This window comes from Macaca fascicularis, chromosome 8 (assembly GCF_037993035.2).
Source record: "Macaca fascicularis isolate 582-1 chromosome 8, T2T-MFA8v1.1".
Taxonomy (NCBI): Eukaryota; Metazoa; Chordata; class Mammalia; order Primates; family Cercopithecidae; genus Macaca; species Macaca fascicularis.
Genome location: NC_088382.1, coordinates 122,286,320 through 122,303,513, shown reverse-complemented (window position 1 = coordinate 122,303,513; position 17,194 = coordinate 122,286,320). Strand labels below are relative to the sequence as shown.

The 17,194-nt window shown below is 36.2% G+C and overlaps 1 protein-coding gene across 6 annotated transcripts in view; it reads left to right on the top strand.

Annotated features, from left to right (window-relative positions):
• CSMD3 (CUB and Sushi multiple domains 3) overlaps positions 1 to 17,194 on the top strand; it is a 1,225,248-nt gene that overhangs the window by 754,605 nt on the left and 453,449 nt on the right. For 5 of the 6 annotated variants that reach the window (XM_045398613.2, XM_045398612.2, XM_045398610.2 and 2 more), the window contains one exon: positions 2,580 to 2,774. In XM_045398613.2, the coding sequence (XP_045254548.2) occupies positions 2,580 to 2,774 (195 nt within the window). Of the gene's footprint in view, positions 1 to 2,488; positions 2,775 to 17,194 lie in introns of those variants that run through there. The other variant, XM_074000054.1, reaches the window with a different exon arrangement.

Sequence of the window (17,194 nt, the reverse complement as noted above, 5' to 3'; positions counted from 1 at the left end):
TACATTTCTTTCTTTGTGAGAGGTCCAATATCAAGGAAATATGTTTCAAATATTGTTTTATATAAGACAATATATTTATAATTGTTATATCAGCCAACATATTTATATCTTAGCATAAACTCAAACCTATTATAGATCAAGTATTTTGCTATTTGTATGCAACGTGAAAGAGAAATAGAGTTTCCCTTGAAGGTATTCATGCACCAATAGATGTTAAACAACTAATAATGGCATAGAATTAAAATTCCAAAGAAGAAATCACGTGACTACAGTAGCATCATAGAAAAGGAAGTAATGACCTTTGAATCTTAGTTTTGTTTTAGGTTTTATAACTGAGCCACAATACTCACATTAGTAAAACCACAGTGGATTGCTATAAAGAATAAATTAGGTGATGCATGTGAATAATTTAGCACAAAGTACATATTACCTAGTAAAAGCTTAATAAACATTAGCCATTATTGTTTAGTTGGTTTTTGAACAATAATCTTGACATTTTGTGTTACTGTGTGAGATGTTGAATATTATTTATCTGCAAAAATGTTTATAATTCTAGAAAAAAAAATGAATCACATAAAAAAGAAAAAAATTTAGTAGATTAATAATACTTACATACTAATGCCTCTGTTTGCAAATATTATACCCGAAACCATAGAATACTAGTAATTTTTATTGCTTTTCCTTGAAGCTTTTACACTGTGTCAGACCAATTGGATGAGTTAATATTTAAGTGTCACATAATAATAGGATTTAGTTTCCAGCTCTTCCTGTTGCTTTATAGAAAGAATTTCACATCTCACTCCCATCCTCACCTATTCAACGTTAAGCTTTGGCAGGTAGTAACAAAGTATAGTTGTTGTATTTTCAAAGCGACACTAGTGGTGAATAGTGTAACTGTAAGTTGTAAACATGTAATTGCCTATTATCAAAGTTAAATTAGTGGTGAAGTGTGTCATAGAAACTTGTTGTATAAAAAGACTACTTTATCTGAGAATCTTTTAAAAATATTTCATGTACATGTCTAAAGACAGATATGTATATGCATCTATCTATCTGTAATTTTTATTTTGTCTTAAATAAACAATATTATTACCTTTAATGTTGATAGTTTTTCAGGGTATTATGGAACTAGTTCTCCCTGTTCCTGGTTCTGTTCTATAGTAAATAATCAATAATGTGAAATTTATTTTATTTAACGCTTACTAATCAGATTCATTTTTTCTGAAAAAATGTCAATCAGGTACTCTATATTAGAGTCGCACTGCTTAATTAAAATTGAGTTTTTAAAATTACAAAATAAAATAATAATTGGAAATATGTATACATACAAAACATATTTTATGTATTCTAAAACTTACCTTAATATTATTTTGCACTGTTTCATTCAAAATAAGGAGAACAGATAGTAAAATTATACAATTTATAACCAGCATCAAAGTGATGATTAGTGAGAAAATATAAAATAACTGCCTGTACTAATGCAGTATAAATATAATAAATTATAAGCATCTCATAAAATATATTTTACACATTTAGACTTTGCTACTTTAAATATTATTCCATTTATATTATAATACATTAAAATTTTATAATATACAATTGGTCACTCAGATGAACACAGAGAAAAATTTGGATTGTTCATGTAATCTATAATCTATGAAAAATTCAAATAAACACATTTTTATTATACTCCTGCTCTTTGCTGTAATTTAGCCAAATATAAACTGTGAGAGAAACAAGGTAGAATAAGATAGTGGCCCTGAACTCAAGAACTCATGTTCTCCTGAGAGATGTGAGACAGATAACCCAAGATACAATAGGTTGTTGAGAAAAAATTAAAAACCAGTCCAGGGAATACATTTCAATCCTATCAAGTCCTATTTCTATGACCTTAGGCAAGCGACTTAACTTTTCCTGAGTCTAACATTACTCTTTTGAATAGATGGCAATACTTTCCTCATCTAAATATTAAATGAGATAATAACATATCACAGTGCCTAGAACATGATAATTGCAAAAGAATTAACTCTCTTCCCTTTTCACAGATGGCAGAAAATAAATGTCATGGAAAATTATTTTTAAAAATTGTAAAACTTTCATACTAGATTGAGACATTTCACTTTATTTCTCACTGTGAAACTCACTCTCTCTCTATTTCCAGTTGGAAATAGACAAAAATAAAGAAAAATTTCTGAAGGGGTTTGGTCAATTGCTTTGCATTTTAATTAGTTGAAATTCTGACCAGCTTATACTGGAAATATTTGCATATTCTTAGCTAGTCTCATGGTCTCCAGAAATAAGCAGAAATAATTCTATTTTGAAATTTTATAATTTTAGAGTATAATTCGTATTTTAAAAAATCACATTTATTGTACATCACAGGCAAACAAGTATGGTCAGAGGAGAACCTCAAATTTAAAGCAAATAAATAAAAACTTGTGTAGAAATAAACACAACCTTTTAAAACATCTGTCTCTCTCTCTCTCTCTCTCTTTTTTTTTTTTTAACCCAAAATATAGAAAGATCTCTCTCTGGCTAATGTTGTATGTGTGTATTTTTCTTTGCATATTATTCTAAAGCATTTGGACATAATGAATGCCCTGATCCTGGAATACCAATCAATGCACGGCGGTTTGGGGACAACTTTCAATTAGGAAGTTCAATTTCAGTAATTTGTGAAGAAGGATTTATTAAAACCCAGGGAACAGAAACAATTACATGTATTCTGATGGATGGAAAAGTAATGTGGAGTGGACCAATTCCAAAATGTGGAGGTAAGTGTAGTGTGGAGTGAGAAGTAGAACCTCATCATCATTATGCACAAGAAACCGCAACAGGAAACACATTATCCTACCAGGACTGTCATAATCATTACCTTAAAACATTTCTTTGTATTCTATATTAAACATATGTTGTTCAGGAAATTACACTTTTAATTTTTCATATTGAAATAAATTTTTAGAAATCTTTTAGAAGCTTTCTTTTAAAAAAAGCTCTTATTAAAAGATACACATTAATAAATGGTAAATATTGGTCACATGTGTAAACCCTCTTTAGTATACTTCAAAGTTATAGTTTAATACACTTTATAGTTTCCATTCATTTTTTTCTTGGTATTTTAGCTATTCATGGTACACACTAATTTTCAAAAATGTGTTAATAATGATCAATTATCATAAAAATTATCATAAATACATTTATGCTAAAACAGTCATTTATTTAAAATATATGATTTTTGAAAGCATCTTTTGCTAATCTTTTTCAGTTTTTATTTTTCCAATTAAATGTATTTAACAAGGTTCAGGGCATATGTGTGTGTGTGTGTGTTTGTGTGTGATATATGTATGATCTTTGGAATTATTATTATTATCATTATTATTATTATTATTAAACCGATTCTCACTCTGTTGCCCAGACTGGAGTGCAAAGGTGCAATCTCAGCTCACTGCAACCTCTGCCTCCTAGGTTCAAGCAATTCTCCTGCCTCAGTCTCCAGAATAGATGGGATTACAGGTGCTTGCCACCGTGCCTGGCTAATTTTTTGTATTTTTAGTAGAGACACGGTTTTACCATGTTGGCCAGGCTAGTCTCAAACTCTTGGTATCAAGTGATCTGCCTGCCTCAGCCTCCCAAAGTGCTGGGATTACAGGAATGAGCCACTGTGCCTGGCCTGTTTTTGTATATATACACTCATATAAAATCTCAAATTATGTTGGTAAGAAGGAAGGATGATCATAATTAAAAATAAAACACATCAATTATACAGTATATAAATTTAGAATCTACTGAAATGAGGCACCTTTATTTAGATTTGCCATAGGAGAGTTAACATTCTAAGTTTTAATTTCTCCTTCCACTATAGTATCTAATAATACATATCTATTTTATTAAAAAGATATAAATGTGCTGGGCACGGTGGCTCACGCCTGTAATCCCAGCACTTTAAGAGGCCGAGGCAGGTGGATCAAGAGGTCAGGAGATCGAGACCATCCTGGCCAACATGGCAAAACCCCATCTCTACTAAAATACAAAAAAAAAAAAAAAATTAGCTGGGCTTGGTGGCACGCGCCTGTAGCCACAGCTACTCAGGAGGCTGAGACAGGGGAATCACTTGAAACTGGGAGGCGGAGCTTGCAGTGAGCCGAGATTGTGCCACCGCACTCCAGCCTGGCGATAGAGCGAGACTCCCACTAAAAAAAAAAAAAAAAAAAAGAAAGAAAAGAAAAAAAGAAAAAGGAAAAAAAAGATTTTAAATGAACTTTTACTAAGAAATAGATGAACTATAACTGTATAACACTCTTTAGTAGATTGCCATATGGTAATTGATTTTTTTAAAAGTAGTTTCTTTTTCTTATTTTCCAAGTTTTTCTTCTTACCTGTCTGCAAACTGACTAGCTGGTACATTAAGAATATTTAATACGTAGTTTTTCAAAGTATAGCAGATGTAATTGAAGCATTACCTATATATTGCTGACTTTCATTGGATTGAACATTTTCATAATGCCTCATAATGAAGTAATCCCAGACCATGTAATTATGTTTTCCTAGTGGCCTCTTCAATTAACGCTTTTCTCCTTTTTACTTCTAATTGCTTTCTCATTTGTAATATCAGGGGGGCAGAACACGATGACTTTAGTGTTCCTTTTCAAACTTCAAATAGTACGAGTTCAGCAGGGGCTACTCTGTCAATAATTATGACTATGATGTTATTTTAAAAACATAGTGGATTTGAATAATAATAGACTAAGGTAAAAAGGGAAAATGGATTGTATGGATAGTAATACTTCGTTTTTCCATCATTCATTTTGCCGGAGCTCACCCATTTTTTTAACATAGTTTTTGATCCAGCCTTGGGGAACCAGTAAGAAAAATCTACATTAGCATTTTTGTTTGTTTGTTTTGAGACAGAGTTTTGCTCTTGTCGCCCAGGCTGGAGAGCAGTGGCACCATCTCTGCTCACTGCAACCTCTGCCGCCTGGGTTCAAGAGATTCTTGTGCCTCAGACTCCTGAGAAGCTGGGCCTATAGGTGCGCACCACCATGCCCGTCTAATTTTTTTGTATACTTAGTAGAAACTGGGTTTCTCCATGTTGGCCAGGCTGGTCTTGAACTACTGACCTCTAGTGATCCGCCTGCCTCGGCCTCCAAAAGTGCTGGGATCACAAGCGTGAGCCACCGCTCCCTGCAGCCACACATTAGTATTTGAAGGAATAGTAGGAAATGGGAGAAAAGTGTGTTTCAGGCAAAAGGAATAGAGCCAGTTCAGTGTGACTGCAGTGGAGGACAGAGTGGGTTGGATCTGATGAAAGACTAGAGAAGTCCAGAGCATTAGACACTTTGTAAATAGTGCTAAGTAGCCCCAAAGTTACCCTGGGGCTGATCGGATGCCATTGCAGCTGGGAAATGACACTGTCTGAGCCTCACCCTCCCCTGCACTGAAATTTGTTTTAAATCTCAGTGGACACATACAGAGACCACTTCTAGGTAATTTTTGAATTTTGTTGGATCCTCGTTTGCCTAATTTGGCTATTGGTTTCAGAGTTGCTTGGTGCCTAGCTTCGTGGTGGAGGTAAAAGTAATTAGTAATATCAATCAATAATTTAATTGATTGATTACTTAGATAGAGCAATTTCAGGGAGATTTTTACTATCTGTGAAAAACAGCTGGAAACCATCATTCTTAGCAAACTATCACAAGAACAGAAAACCAAACACCGCATGTTCTCACTCATAGGTGGGAACTGAACAATGAGATCACTTGGACTCGGGAAGGGGAACATCACACACCGGGGCCTATCATGGGGAGGGGGGGAGGGGGGAGGGATTGCATTGGGAGTTATACCTGATGTAAATGACGAGTTGATGGGTGCTGACGAGTTGATGGGTGCAGCACACCAACATGGCACAAGTATACATATGTAACAAACCTGCACGTTATACACATGTACCCTAGAACTTAAAGTATAATAATAATAATAAATAAAAAAGAAAAAAGAAAAAAAGAAAAATAAAAACAAATGGCATTTAACTTTTAAAAATAAATAAGATAAAATATTCAGAACTGTAACTTGACAAAGGCCAATGAGCCCTCCGCACATCCCAAAGAGAACCTTTATGAAGTTTCTGACGGACACGAATTGTTTTTCTCTATGTGTGAGTGAAATTACACACAATTGGCTCACCTGCCTGTTTGTGGACCCAGTAGCAAGGTGGAAACATCACTAAGGATGAGGTTGGAGCCAAGGAAGGCAGAACTGGAGTGGGCCAGAAGCAATCTTAGGGTGGCCTTTGCCAGGTTACTACTCTATGCCAAACCACCCTCTGAGCCAGTTTCCACCCAAAAAAGCAGACTGTTGTCAACTCTATAACTAACTCAGGTGGGTTTGATTTCTTAGCCTCTAATTAAGATTTGTATTGATTTCCTTTGGTTTTGCCTAAATTCTACTTAGGTACTAATAATGAAAGTCTGAGACTAGCTGACAAAATCTTATTTTTATTTTTCCTAAATTAAAAAAAAAAAAAAAACCTTCCCCATCGCCCCACCATTCCTGAAACTTCCAGAGCCACTCCCACTTACATAGAGAGCTATGGTTGGGAGCCTACTTCTCCTGTCTCCTTTTTTCTCTAGACAGTCTGTATTTTCAAAGATAAAAATTTGCGTATTATTTATTATAGTTCATCTTTGGGGCACTATCACAGCCTCCAACATTTACAAATGTTAGCAAATGTTAACATGCTTAACATTTTAGCTGAAACTTTTAAATCATCATAATATTAAACATTTCAAATAGAATAACTTTTTAAATGTACATGTTTGCATTTTCTGGTTAAAACAACTAAATTTCTTCTTCTATTTTATTCTCTTCAAAATCAATCATTGTTAAAAGTTATGTATGTATATGGATTGCTGTGTATTAAAATTGGAAGGTAGAACATTTTGTTTGAATCAGAACTTACAGAACAATGGAAGTCAGTATAAAATGTTTTTGTTCGAAAACTCAGAGCTTCAATCCACTTAAAGATTACCACCATCCCCAACTCCTTTGTATCATAAGTGTCTAAAAGTTTAGGCATATTGGCAAATTTGTGATCCACCAATGTCAATCAGTCCTCAAACTGATGAATCAATCAGTCCCTAAAACTTTGGGAAATCTTTGAGAATAGTTAAAGAAACTTTCATCTGCCATAGTCCTTGAATAAGGATTGTCAGACCAAAAGGGAGAAATATCATAATATGTTGCAGATTTATGATCCCACATTTCAGGTAACTTAAATATAATTATTTAACATAATTTGGTTATACATTTTGTTCACTGACCTGAAGTTCAACACTGATGCATTAACTATAAGGATAGATTGGGACTTTCTGAAAATTTCAACTCATTTCTCTAGAACGAATTTTCGCCATAAAGAAGAAAGATTAGTTGCCTTTTAAGGCCTTATGAGCTTTCAGTTCTGCTAATGGAAAACAAAATACGTTACTGTAATCAGCATTGCAGTTATTTCACACTGAATTCCACAAACTGTCATCTTAACTTGGTTTAATGGCAAGCAATGACTCCTTCACCGACACTGAGACAGTAGCCTGAATATATCTGGCTCTCCCTAGGGCCAGTCTCTTCATGGCATCTTCTTCAAAGAAACATTCTAAAGCCCTGAAGAACTGTGTAGACGATTGTTGTAGACCTCCTTTAATGAGTTGACCCGGGATTTTCATAATGTATCACACAGAAAGCTTTCTAAAAATCCTCTTCCTCTCTCTTCACCAGTGTCCCACTCATAGCAGCTGCTTAAACTACTGTCCTCCCTTCACAACACAGCTTCCCTCACGATCATTTATTTTACTATTCTGCACAGTCCAGGCCCTTTTTGGATATCTTGTGAGCCTCCTCACTAAGTTCAGCCCTCTTCAAGTACAGTTTTCTTGCTTCCTTCTTGGAATTGCTTTTTTTCATACCCTAAATCTACCTTTAAATTTCTTGTAATATTATCAGAATTTCAGGGACCTCTGAGGACATCATAAAGCTCATCTGTATCATAACCTTGAAAGTTCTTTCTACCAGCCTAAGTGTAAGGAAGTTTGGAAATGGGACACAACATAATTGTATTTCTTTTTTTTTTTGAGATGGAGTTTCGCTCTTGTTGCCCAGGCTGGAGTACAATGGTGCAATCTTGGCTCAGCGGCGGAACCTCCGCTTCCCGGGTTCTAGCAATTTCCTGCCTCAGCCTCCCAAGTAGCTGGGATAACAGGCATGCACCAGCATGCCCAGCTAATTTTTTTGTATTTTTAGTAGAGACGGGATTTCACAATGTTGGTCAGGCTGGTCTTGAACTCCCGACCTTAGTTGATCCGCCCACTTCGACCTCCCGAAGTGCTGGGATTACAGGTGTGAGCCACCACACTCGGCCAAATTTCAATTTTATTTCTCCACTTAAGCATGTGTATGTGTGTCTCCTGAAATATGAGTAAGACAGTCCATTTTATTTTCTTTTTTTGAGATGGAGTCTCAGACTCTGTCACCCAGACTCGCATGCAGTGGCATAATTTTGACTCACTGCTACCTCCACCTCCCAGGTTCAAGCAATTCTACTGCCTCAGCTTCCCGAGTAGTTGGGACTACAGGTGTGCGCCACCATGCCCAGCTAATATTTATGTTTTTAGTAGAGATGGGGTTTCATCATGTTGGCCAGGATTGGTCTTGAACTCCTAACCTCAGATGATCTACCTGTCTCAGCCTCCCAAAGTGCTAGGATTACAGGTGTGAGCCACTGTGCCTAGCTAAGATAGTACTTTCACTTAATTCTTTCAAGGGAACATCACACAACGGAATTCCCTTTACTGTACTAGGCAATGCAAACTGGAACCATCCTTGACCCACAAAATTCCCAAATCCTGTAATCATCCAGTAAAATCCCACAGAATTCCTTGTCACTGGAATTTTCCTTGTGACCAGTACTGCTATACAGAAGGCAAATTTTAAGAGTAATATTTGACTCAGCAGAGGGATTTTCCTGTTGGGATTTGGGAAACTCACTCATCTCTGCCCACCTAAATCTGACCATCTAAGGGCCAACTCCAAAGGCTTGAGACTGTCTGCCTGCCTCACTGTCTGTCAAAAGGTATCTGCTTTGTTGTTTCTACCTCAAATGATCTAAGCATCATTACTTGGCTTTCTTTCTTAAATATAGCCATAATTAATTTATTTTTTCTCAGTTCTGATTTGCTTTACCAGATTCTTGAAATCAGTTTGTAAAGAAGAGTGTCTGTGATTATTTGGTAAATTAGCTATAGGTAATTCTGCCATGATCTTGTTGCAGGTACTTTTGATTTTCCAATTTTTTAATACTTTTTCCTAGTAGGAATCTTGCTTTTAATTTGTTCTGTGAGTTTAACACATAGCCAGAAAATGTCTTTCCAAAACTTTTACTCAACTCAACTTCATCTAGATATTTATCTTCTCTAGGATGATGAAGCCAACTGCCACTAGACTAGATGTAGTTTTGGTGAGTCTGAGTCTACAGATAGCACCTAATGCCCAATGCCACAGATTAGGAATCATAATCTCAAATGCTTACAGGAGCAAGGAAGTAACAGAAATGAATTAGATGGGCTAAAGGAAGCAGGCTACTCTCCCAAGGGACACGTGTGTTTTCCCACTTTTTATACAGACATAGTTATAGATAAATATTTCTGTGCTTAAAAACAATACAAATAATACAAAAATAGTATTATTGACAGCTGAGAGCAATGTTTCCACTAGCTTACACAATACCTTCATGGACATTAGAAAAGAACAGCAATCAATCCATTGTGCTAGGCCAGTGAAGCAGTTTAGAAACCATATATTGGACAGCAAACTCTATTCCTTCTAAGAAAGCACACCAATGTCTCCATAAATTGAGTATCCTTTGGGGCCACTTAAGAATCATTTTGCAAAGTAGTTATTTCATGAGGAAGTTTCTTGAGTTACTCTTTTTTGTTGTGAAGCTGTGTAACACTGTTTAAGTCCGATCCTCTAGCAACTAGAGTCTAACTGGAACATCCTATCTTGAATTGTGCATTCTCCCCCAAATGATCATTTCAAATTCAAAGAGCTCTCTGCAATATCCTTTTGGCTTTGCATTGATATTCCCCTCATGTCTTATCCTATTTTTACCATGAGACAGTACAATTTTGCTAATAATCTAGCTCTTAATGTGGCTCAGTTATCTAGTATGATTTGATTTCAGGCAGACTAAAGAACTATACCAAAGTTATTTAAGAAGCATTGATAAATAAGAGATTTTTACTTTGATTTTTTTTTTTTTTTTGAGTTAGGATGCAAGTGTTTTATACAATGAAGTAAACAGAGAGCTTCTCAAATATATTTCTAAGCCATCTTTTCCCCCTTCTCACCCACCGTTCAAGGTAGCTTGTAAAAATCATCACAATCATCATCATTATCCTTTATTTTCCTTTCTGTCTTCCCCCATGCTTACACACACAGTCCTCCCATCCCTGTTTTTCTTCTCTCCCTTCCTATTTTCCTTTCCAGGGCCCATGTCTTTGCTTACATGAATTCAGTCCCTCTGTCACACACATTATCCTCAATTTACCAGAAAATCCACTCCACTATACTCCGCACCCAAGAAAGATTCATTAATTCCATTCTAATGGTTTTCAGTTGAGATTCTATCTTCTTGGAAGCTTGGCGAGTAAATTCTCCACCTTGTTATAAGAAATTATATACTGGTTTTGAAAACAAGAAGAGAGACAGCAAGTTTTTGACACATATTCTCAGCTGCTCTCTGAGTTGCATTTCTACTTTATAATGCCCGCTTCTGAATTTGCCAGTAACAAGCCAGCCAATGAATCCAAAAAGAACTTGAAAGAGATGCCAGGCCATGAGATGTAGTATAAAACAAGAAGGTTCTCTTTCTAAGTGTCAAGCAGTGATAACTAAGTCATCTTGAGTTTTCTGTTTTAAAAAACAAGACAGTTGGACATAAATTAATTCTCCTGTATTGCAGCCACAGAAGGAAACAGTTCCTGAATATAAAGATTTATTATTCATTGGTGAATCCTTTAAAACAAAATGCTACTGAACTATACTCATGTAGAGTGAAAGTTGAAAAGGATTTTATTGCAGAACAAAAATGAAAGATGCATTAATGTATTCATTATTTTGTTATAGAATCTGAAATTAATACCATTTTTGTTTTAAAATCAAATTTTCCTCAATAATTTAAAGTTATATAATTATTTAATTGTTTATGGAAAAGTAAGTTACACAAGTCTAAAAATTATGTTATTAACTTTTATTTTATTAAATATACTGCTCAGGCTCATTTTAGTCTCCCTTCCTGGTTTCTCCTCCTCTCTGTGATCTGTTTAAGTGCATGTCCCAGAGCTACATTTTGGATATTTTCTGCTCTCTATTTCATTCATTTCACTGGTGATTTTTCAATCAGTATCTAACTGTAAATAATATCTATATGGTGCTGTCTCTCAAATTTACATCTCTAGCCTGGTTCTCTGCCCTGAAATGTAGACTTATATCTTCAACTTCCTACTCCACATCTGCACTTAGGTGTTTAATAGGCATCTAAAACTTACCCTGTCCAAAACTGATCTGTCTCCCCACATCACTCTAAACCTGCTACTGTCACTCACTTTCTCCATTATTAATAGCAACTCCATTATTTCAGTCATTCAGGTCAAAATTCTTCAGTCTTTGTCTAATCTTTCCTGACTCCTTTCTTTCTGTCATAACCATAGATAATGCATCAGAAAAACTGGCTAGCTCTTCCTTTGAAATCATTCAAAACGCAAGTATTTCTTACTACCTCCACTGCTGACATCTTGATCCTAGCAACCTTTGTCTCTGGCTTTAATTAATCCGTAGCCTCCTAACTGCTCTCACTGCTTCTGTCTCTTCTTTCATTCAGTTCTATTTTCAACACAGCTGCCAAAGTGATATACCATTCTTCTCTAAAGATACTTGATCCCTGTGGTTTTTTCCTTCCTCGTCTTTTCCTTCCAGATCTCATGCAGATACTGAAATTTGTAGTTCAAATTAGAAATGGCTTGTTGTTCAGTCCACCTGTGCCCAACCATTAGTTTCTTCATAATTATTTCTCCTCTGAGTCTCAGAAGGCTCTGATGCATGTATGCTTTCTGCTTCTCTCATCCTTTTTACCTGACTGACTCACATGCTCCCTACACTGTAGTCAGCAGTGCCCCCTTTGATCTAAAGCAATCTCCCTGACAAAAATGGAAATGAATATTGGCCTTCTGGATTACATGGTCATGTTTTTGAATATGATTAGATGTAATACATTCATGGGGCTGCTTTATAGATAAAGGAGATTACATTTAGTGAAATACATTAGAAGAGTCTGATGAATGCTATTGCCTCAAAGTTGATGATTTAACTAAGATGCTGGGTTAAGACAGGCAAAGTTGCCTCTTTCTTGTGGACACTAGAAACAATTTTGAACATTGTTATATTTGCAGCCCTCCTGACAAGGAAAACAATAGGAATAAATGTGTGACTAACAAAGTGGAGAACTAAATTTTCGTGCTGCTTTTGCTTTGGCAACTTAGGTCTCCGGTTAAGAAGAAAAATTTATCTATATTCCTCTTCATGAAAATTTGAGGACGAGACACCCCTCCAGAGCTTAAGTGGGTTCTAGCTGATTCTTTTATCTCAATCATAACCTCTGCCATCCTACTTCCAATGTATTAAGCAGCAAAAGCTAGGGAGATCTATATATCTTTATCTAATCTATATATCTATCTCTATCATCCATCTATCTACAACTGTTCGAATCATAAGTTGTTTGTTTTTTCATTCTTCTTGGAGGAAGGAAAGTGCTAGTCTCCTTATCTTCAAGCCAAATTGAGGGAAAAAGCTGCAAGAGAATCCCTTACAGAGAATGGAGATGTTTGTGTGAAAGAGAATTCTCAGGTGGATATTTGCTTATACAATGGACTTGCTGATCTACATTCTATGCCTGTTGAACAAGAGAAAAGAAGTTGGTGAAAAGCTGGCAGGTTGGAGAGAGGGACAGCTGTTTAGTTCCAACAGTTTGGTTAGTCAATGATGTAAGTTTCCTATGCATCAAATGAATACCAAAGACATTACTCAGACTTGGCCACAGGAAAAGACAATCCAACATAGTTATAGGGTATACTGCCAGGGATGGGAGCAGACAAGCAACTACAAAAGGTTGAGCTTCTCTTTTATCAGGGGATTGTGCAGTGACAAGCAATTCTCCTCACTCTTGGCCTTTGCAAACAATTCATTTGTTCTCATTGGAGAATCAACATTTTCCATACCTGACAAAATGGAGGCACCAGTGACCAGACAAAAGTTTTCAAGGAAAGCAGTAACTTCCAGGAAAGGGCTGTGATAGCATAATCTACCTCATTCCAGCCCTAACTCACCACAGGAAACAGGATCTAAAGGTAAAAGGAAGAGAACAAGATATGAAATAAATGATAATACCTTCTCCAAGTGCTAAAGTAAGTAGAGGAGTGAATCTGAAAGTGCTGGCATTCCTTTAGCATACTCCTCCCCATCCTCCAAGTCTCTCTGGCCACTACTCAGAGGCCCCTTGGGTGAGTGAATGGAGAGAAAGAGATAAGAGTTTTAAATTGAACTGGACCAAGTTTTTAAATATTAGAAGTGATAAGAAAACTAGAGTCTCTGCTTAACATGCTCTTTGAGGACAGAAAGAGATTTGGCAGTGTGTGTTTTAAGGCAGTAATTAGAAAAAAAAAAAAGTCTTCTGTTTTTGCTTCACCAGCTTTAGAATGTTCTATAAAATGCTTACTCAAGCAAGAACTCCCTTGCCCTCAGCACAGAACTCCCTGCATAGCTGTGGCTTATGCTCCTTCCTACTCCCTAATGGGATATCTAAGAGAATTCTTTGAATGATTAGGATGGGACTGAAGACCCAGGAGAACTGTTTGGAGACAAGGCTGGACTTGCATGCCTGATGAACTTTCCCTTTGAGGATAGGAGGTTCTCTCTTGAATCTCAATTAGTCTCAGAGGAAAGGAAGCCATTCTCATTCACAGACATTACATTCTTTTTAGAGAGAGTTCTTTTGAGAAAGCAATTAGAGTAACAATTTGATACATAGATCAGAATTGATTTGTGGTTCTTATAAACAGATATGTATTCACACATTTATATATATATATATAGAGAGAGAGAGAGAGCTCTCCTTTAGTTAAGTATTTAGATGTTACTAAATTCTAAATCTCCTGGAGGACTAGTATAGAATAATCTAATCTAATAGCCATTGGCAGGATTTTGCTTCTAAACTTTGTGGAGCTGGGTATGGGGAGGGATAGTACTTATGGAAATGGACTCTTTTGGCTCTTTAATTATCATGTTTCTGTCTTTCTCTTCTTATCCTAGATACATACCTGACTTGTTCCCTGTTATTTTTTTTGAACCACCTTGCGGTGTGCTGAGGTTTGAGAGAGCTGGTGATTACTTACCACACACCTATAACCATAAAGCATTTTTTTTTTTAAAGGAACAAAATGGAACTGTCGTTGTCTGATTGTCCTTGAGTTGGCATCTAGATTTTATCAGGCACAACTCCACAGAAGGGCTGTTATCAGACGAAATGCTACAATGTTCACCTCTTTAATTCACCTATGGCAAAATCCCTGTGATCAAAACCTAGCTCAGCTCATGGTCCCCAACTTCCTTCTGAGCACCTAAGTACCACTTCTCAGATGAAAGAGCATCTCCTGCTGTGGAGTATCAGCACTCCTTAGCATTTTTATTCAAGAGAATTTTATCAGAATGCAGTCTGAAGCACTTCTGATTCTTTCATCCAGGTCTTAAAACACAGTGGGTTCTTTGAATGTATCCTTTTCTCTTAAAGTAACACAAAATTGAGCCAGCCCTCAAACTCCCATTAATTTATAACAGACGTTCTTCAGGCCTTAGAAAAATAAAGCTAGATAAATGAATTATGTCGACTTTATATATCACATTGTTGTTTTTATTGCTACAAAAAGGAGAATTAAAGGCAACAACCTATATTTCACTAAAATATCCAAATAACTTCCTCATCCCGGAAAACTGAGAGATTAACCAAGGGAGTCTTGCAGCCACAGAACACCCACATCCCTTAAATTTCCTGTGTGGTCCACATACCTAATCAATAAAAGGACCTGAGGGATCAGGTGCGGGTTTTGTCAACCATGCAGATTTTTGGGTCCCGTCTTACAACTATTAGAAGTACAGCACAGGAATCTGCGTGTGTGTGTGTGTTTTTTTTTTTTAAGATGGAGTCTTGCTCTATTGCCCAGGCTGGAGTGCAGTGGCGTGATCTCGGCTCACTGCAAGCTCCGCCTCGCGGGTTCACGCCATTCTTCTGCCTCAACCTCCCAAGTAGCTGGGACTACAGTCGCCAGCCACCGTGCCCGGCTAAAGTTTTGTATTTTTTAGTAGAGACAGGATTTCACCATGTTAGCCAGGATGACCTCGTGATCCACCCGCCTCGGTCTCCCAAAGGAATCTGCATTTTAACAAGCTCAGTAGATGCCCACTAAAGTTTGAAAATCTTTGAAAGCAATAATTACTGCATATTATAACTAGAGGCCCCCACGAACTGCTCCTTCTTAGGCGTCCACTAACAATAAGTTGTAGTAACAAAGAACCACTTGACTTTTCCCTCACACAGATTAGTATTTTTTACTTCCTATCTCTGCCTATCTGTCCCCCTTCTGTTAAGCCTATTTTGCATGTATTCATTTTTTAATCTAAATTCTTCATCTTCAAACATCTCCTTCCGGGACTCTTTCCTAATGCCCCTGGCATAGTACCTGTCCCTGCCCTATATTTCAAAGCTACTTACCCAGCTCAAGCATGTACTTATCATGTTTAATGTTAACTCTATCAATCTTCCTTGTAGAAAATGTGTATCTCTTGAAGGCAGATATAATGTCATATAGATTTTTTTTTTTTTTTTTTCAGTTTCAGCAGCTAGCACAGTATCTTAGGCATAGTAGCAGAAACTAAATGTTTAATAAATTAAAAATGAATAATAAATAGTAGCGGAGAGGCACTTAAAATGGAGTGTTTAGAGCCTCAACATTATACTAAAAACTTTTGGACTGAATATTCTACTCCGCTGACTTTTCATGTATTTCTGTCTTCACTAAACAATGGTAAAGAGAGTATAAAATGCTTAAATAAAATTTCCTTTTGGAAAAGTCATAAATCTATTGTGGAAGTAATTCTTAACTAGGAATTTAACAATTTGAATTTGAGTCTCAGCTCTGTCACTACCTAGTCCATGTTTCTCATCAAGTCATGATCATAAGTCAAAACTCCGTCATAAGTTGAGGATCATGTGTGTGTCAAAGAAAAATTTCTCCGTCAGAGTTAAACAGGCAAGCAAGACTATTTGAGACTATTGCAAAGGAGATAAAAGATTGAACTCAACTCCTTCCAAAGAGAGAGAGGGTTTTTAAGCATTGGGGTGAGCTAGTAGGAGCATGTTAGGGGGTAGGTTGGCCAATGTGATTAGATCATTTATGTTTGATAATTGGAGCTTATTAAAGTTAGGTTCCCACTCTCCCACAGAGACCGGAAGATAAGAGTGCTCCAAAGGATGTTTCCCAGGTCATTGAAAAAGACATTCTTGGGTCATAAAACTAGCAAGAGGCTGGGAGAAAATTTACATTTCAAAGGTGCAGAGAGAAAAAAAAATACAAGTTTTCTAAAGTAAATGCTCTAGGAAAAGGAGATGGGAAGGAGGGTCTTGAGTCAAGAAGAAGCCTGTCTAAATTTAGTTAAACTAAAGTTTATCTCAGTCAAGTGAGATATACACTATTCTATTTTCCCACTAAAACCTAGGAATTTATTATTTTTACTTGTTAAAGTTATCCCAGTTCACACACTTCGATGAGAGGAAGACCCAAACAAATAATTCATCTCAGCCCTTTTCTCAGTGTAGTGATATACTAGCTATTGGACAGTACCTACTTAATTTTATTAAATTAAAACTTTTTTCAAAGGGTTGCATATTCAATCATCTCTCATCTTTTCCTCTAAATTCACCTTTACCTTCAACCTATGTGGAAACTTGAACATCAATTAATTTTGAAAATCACTCCTAAGATAGCTAAGAGCTCCAGATTTTATTTTCTCTTGTTTCTTGTGATATTTCTTAGACCCTTCC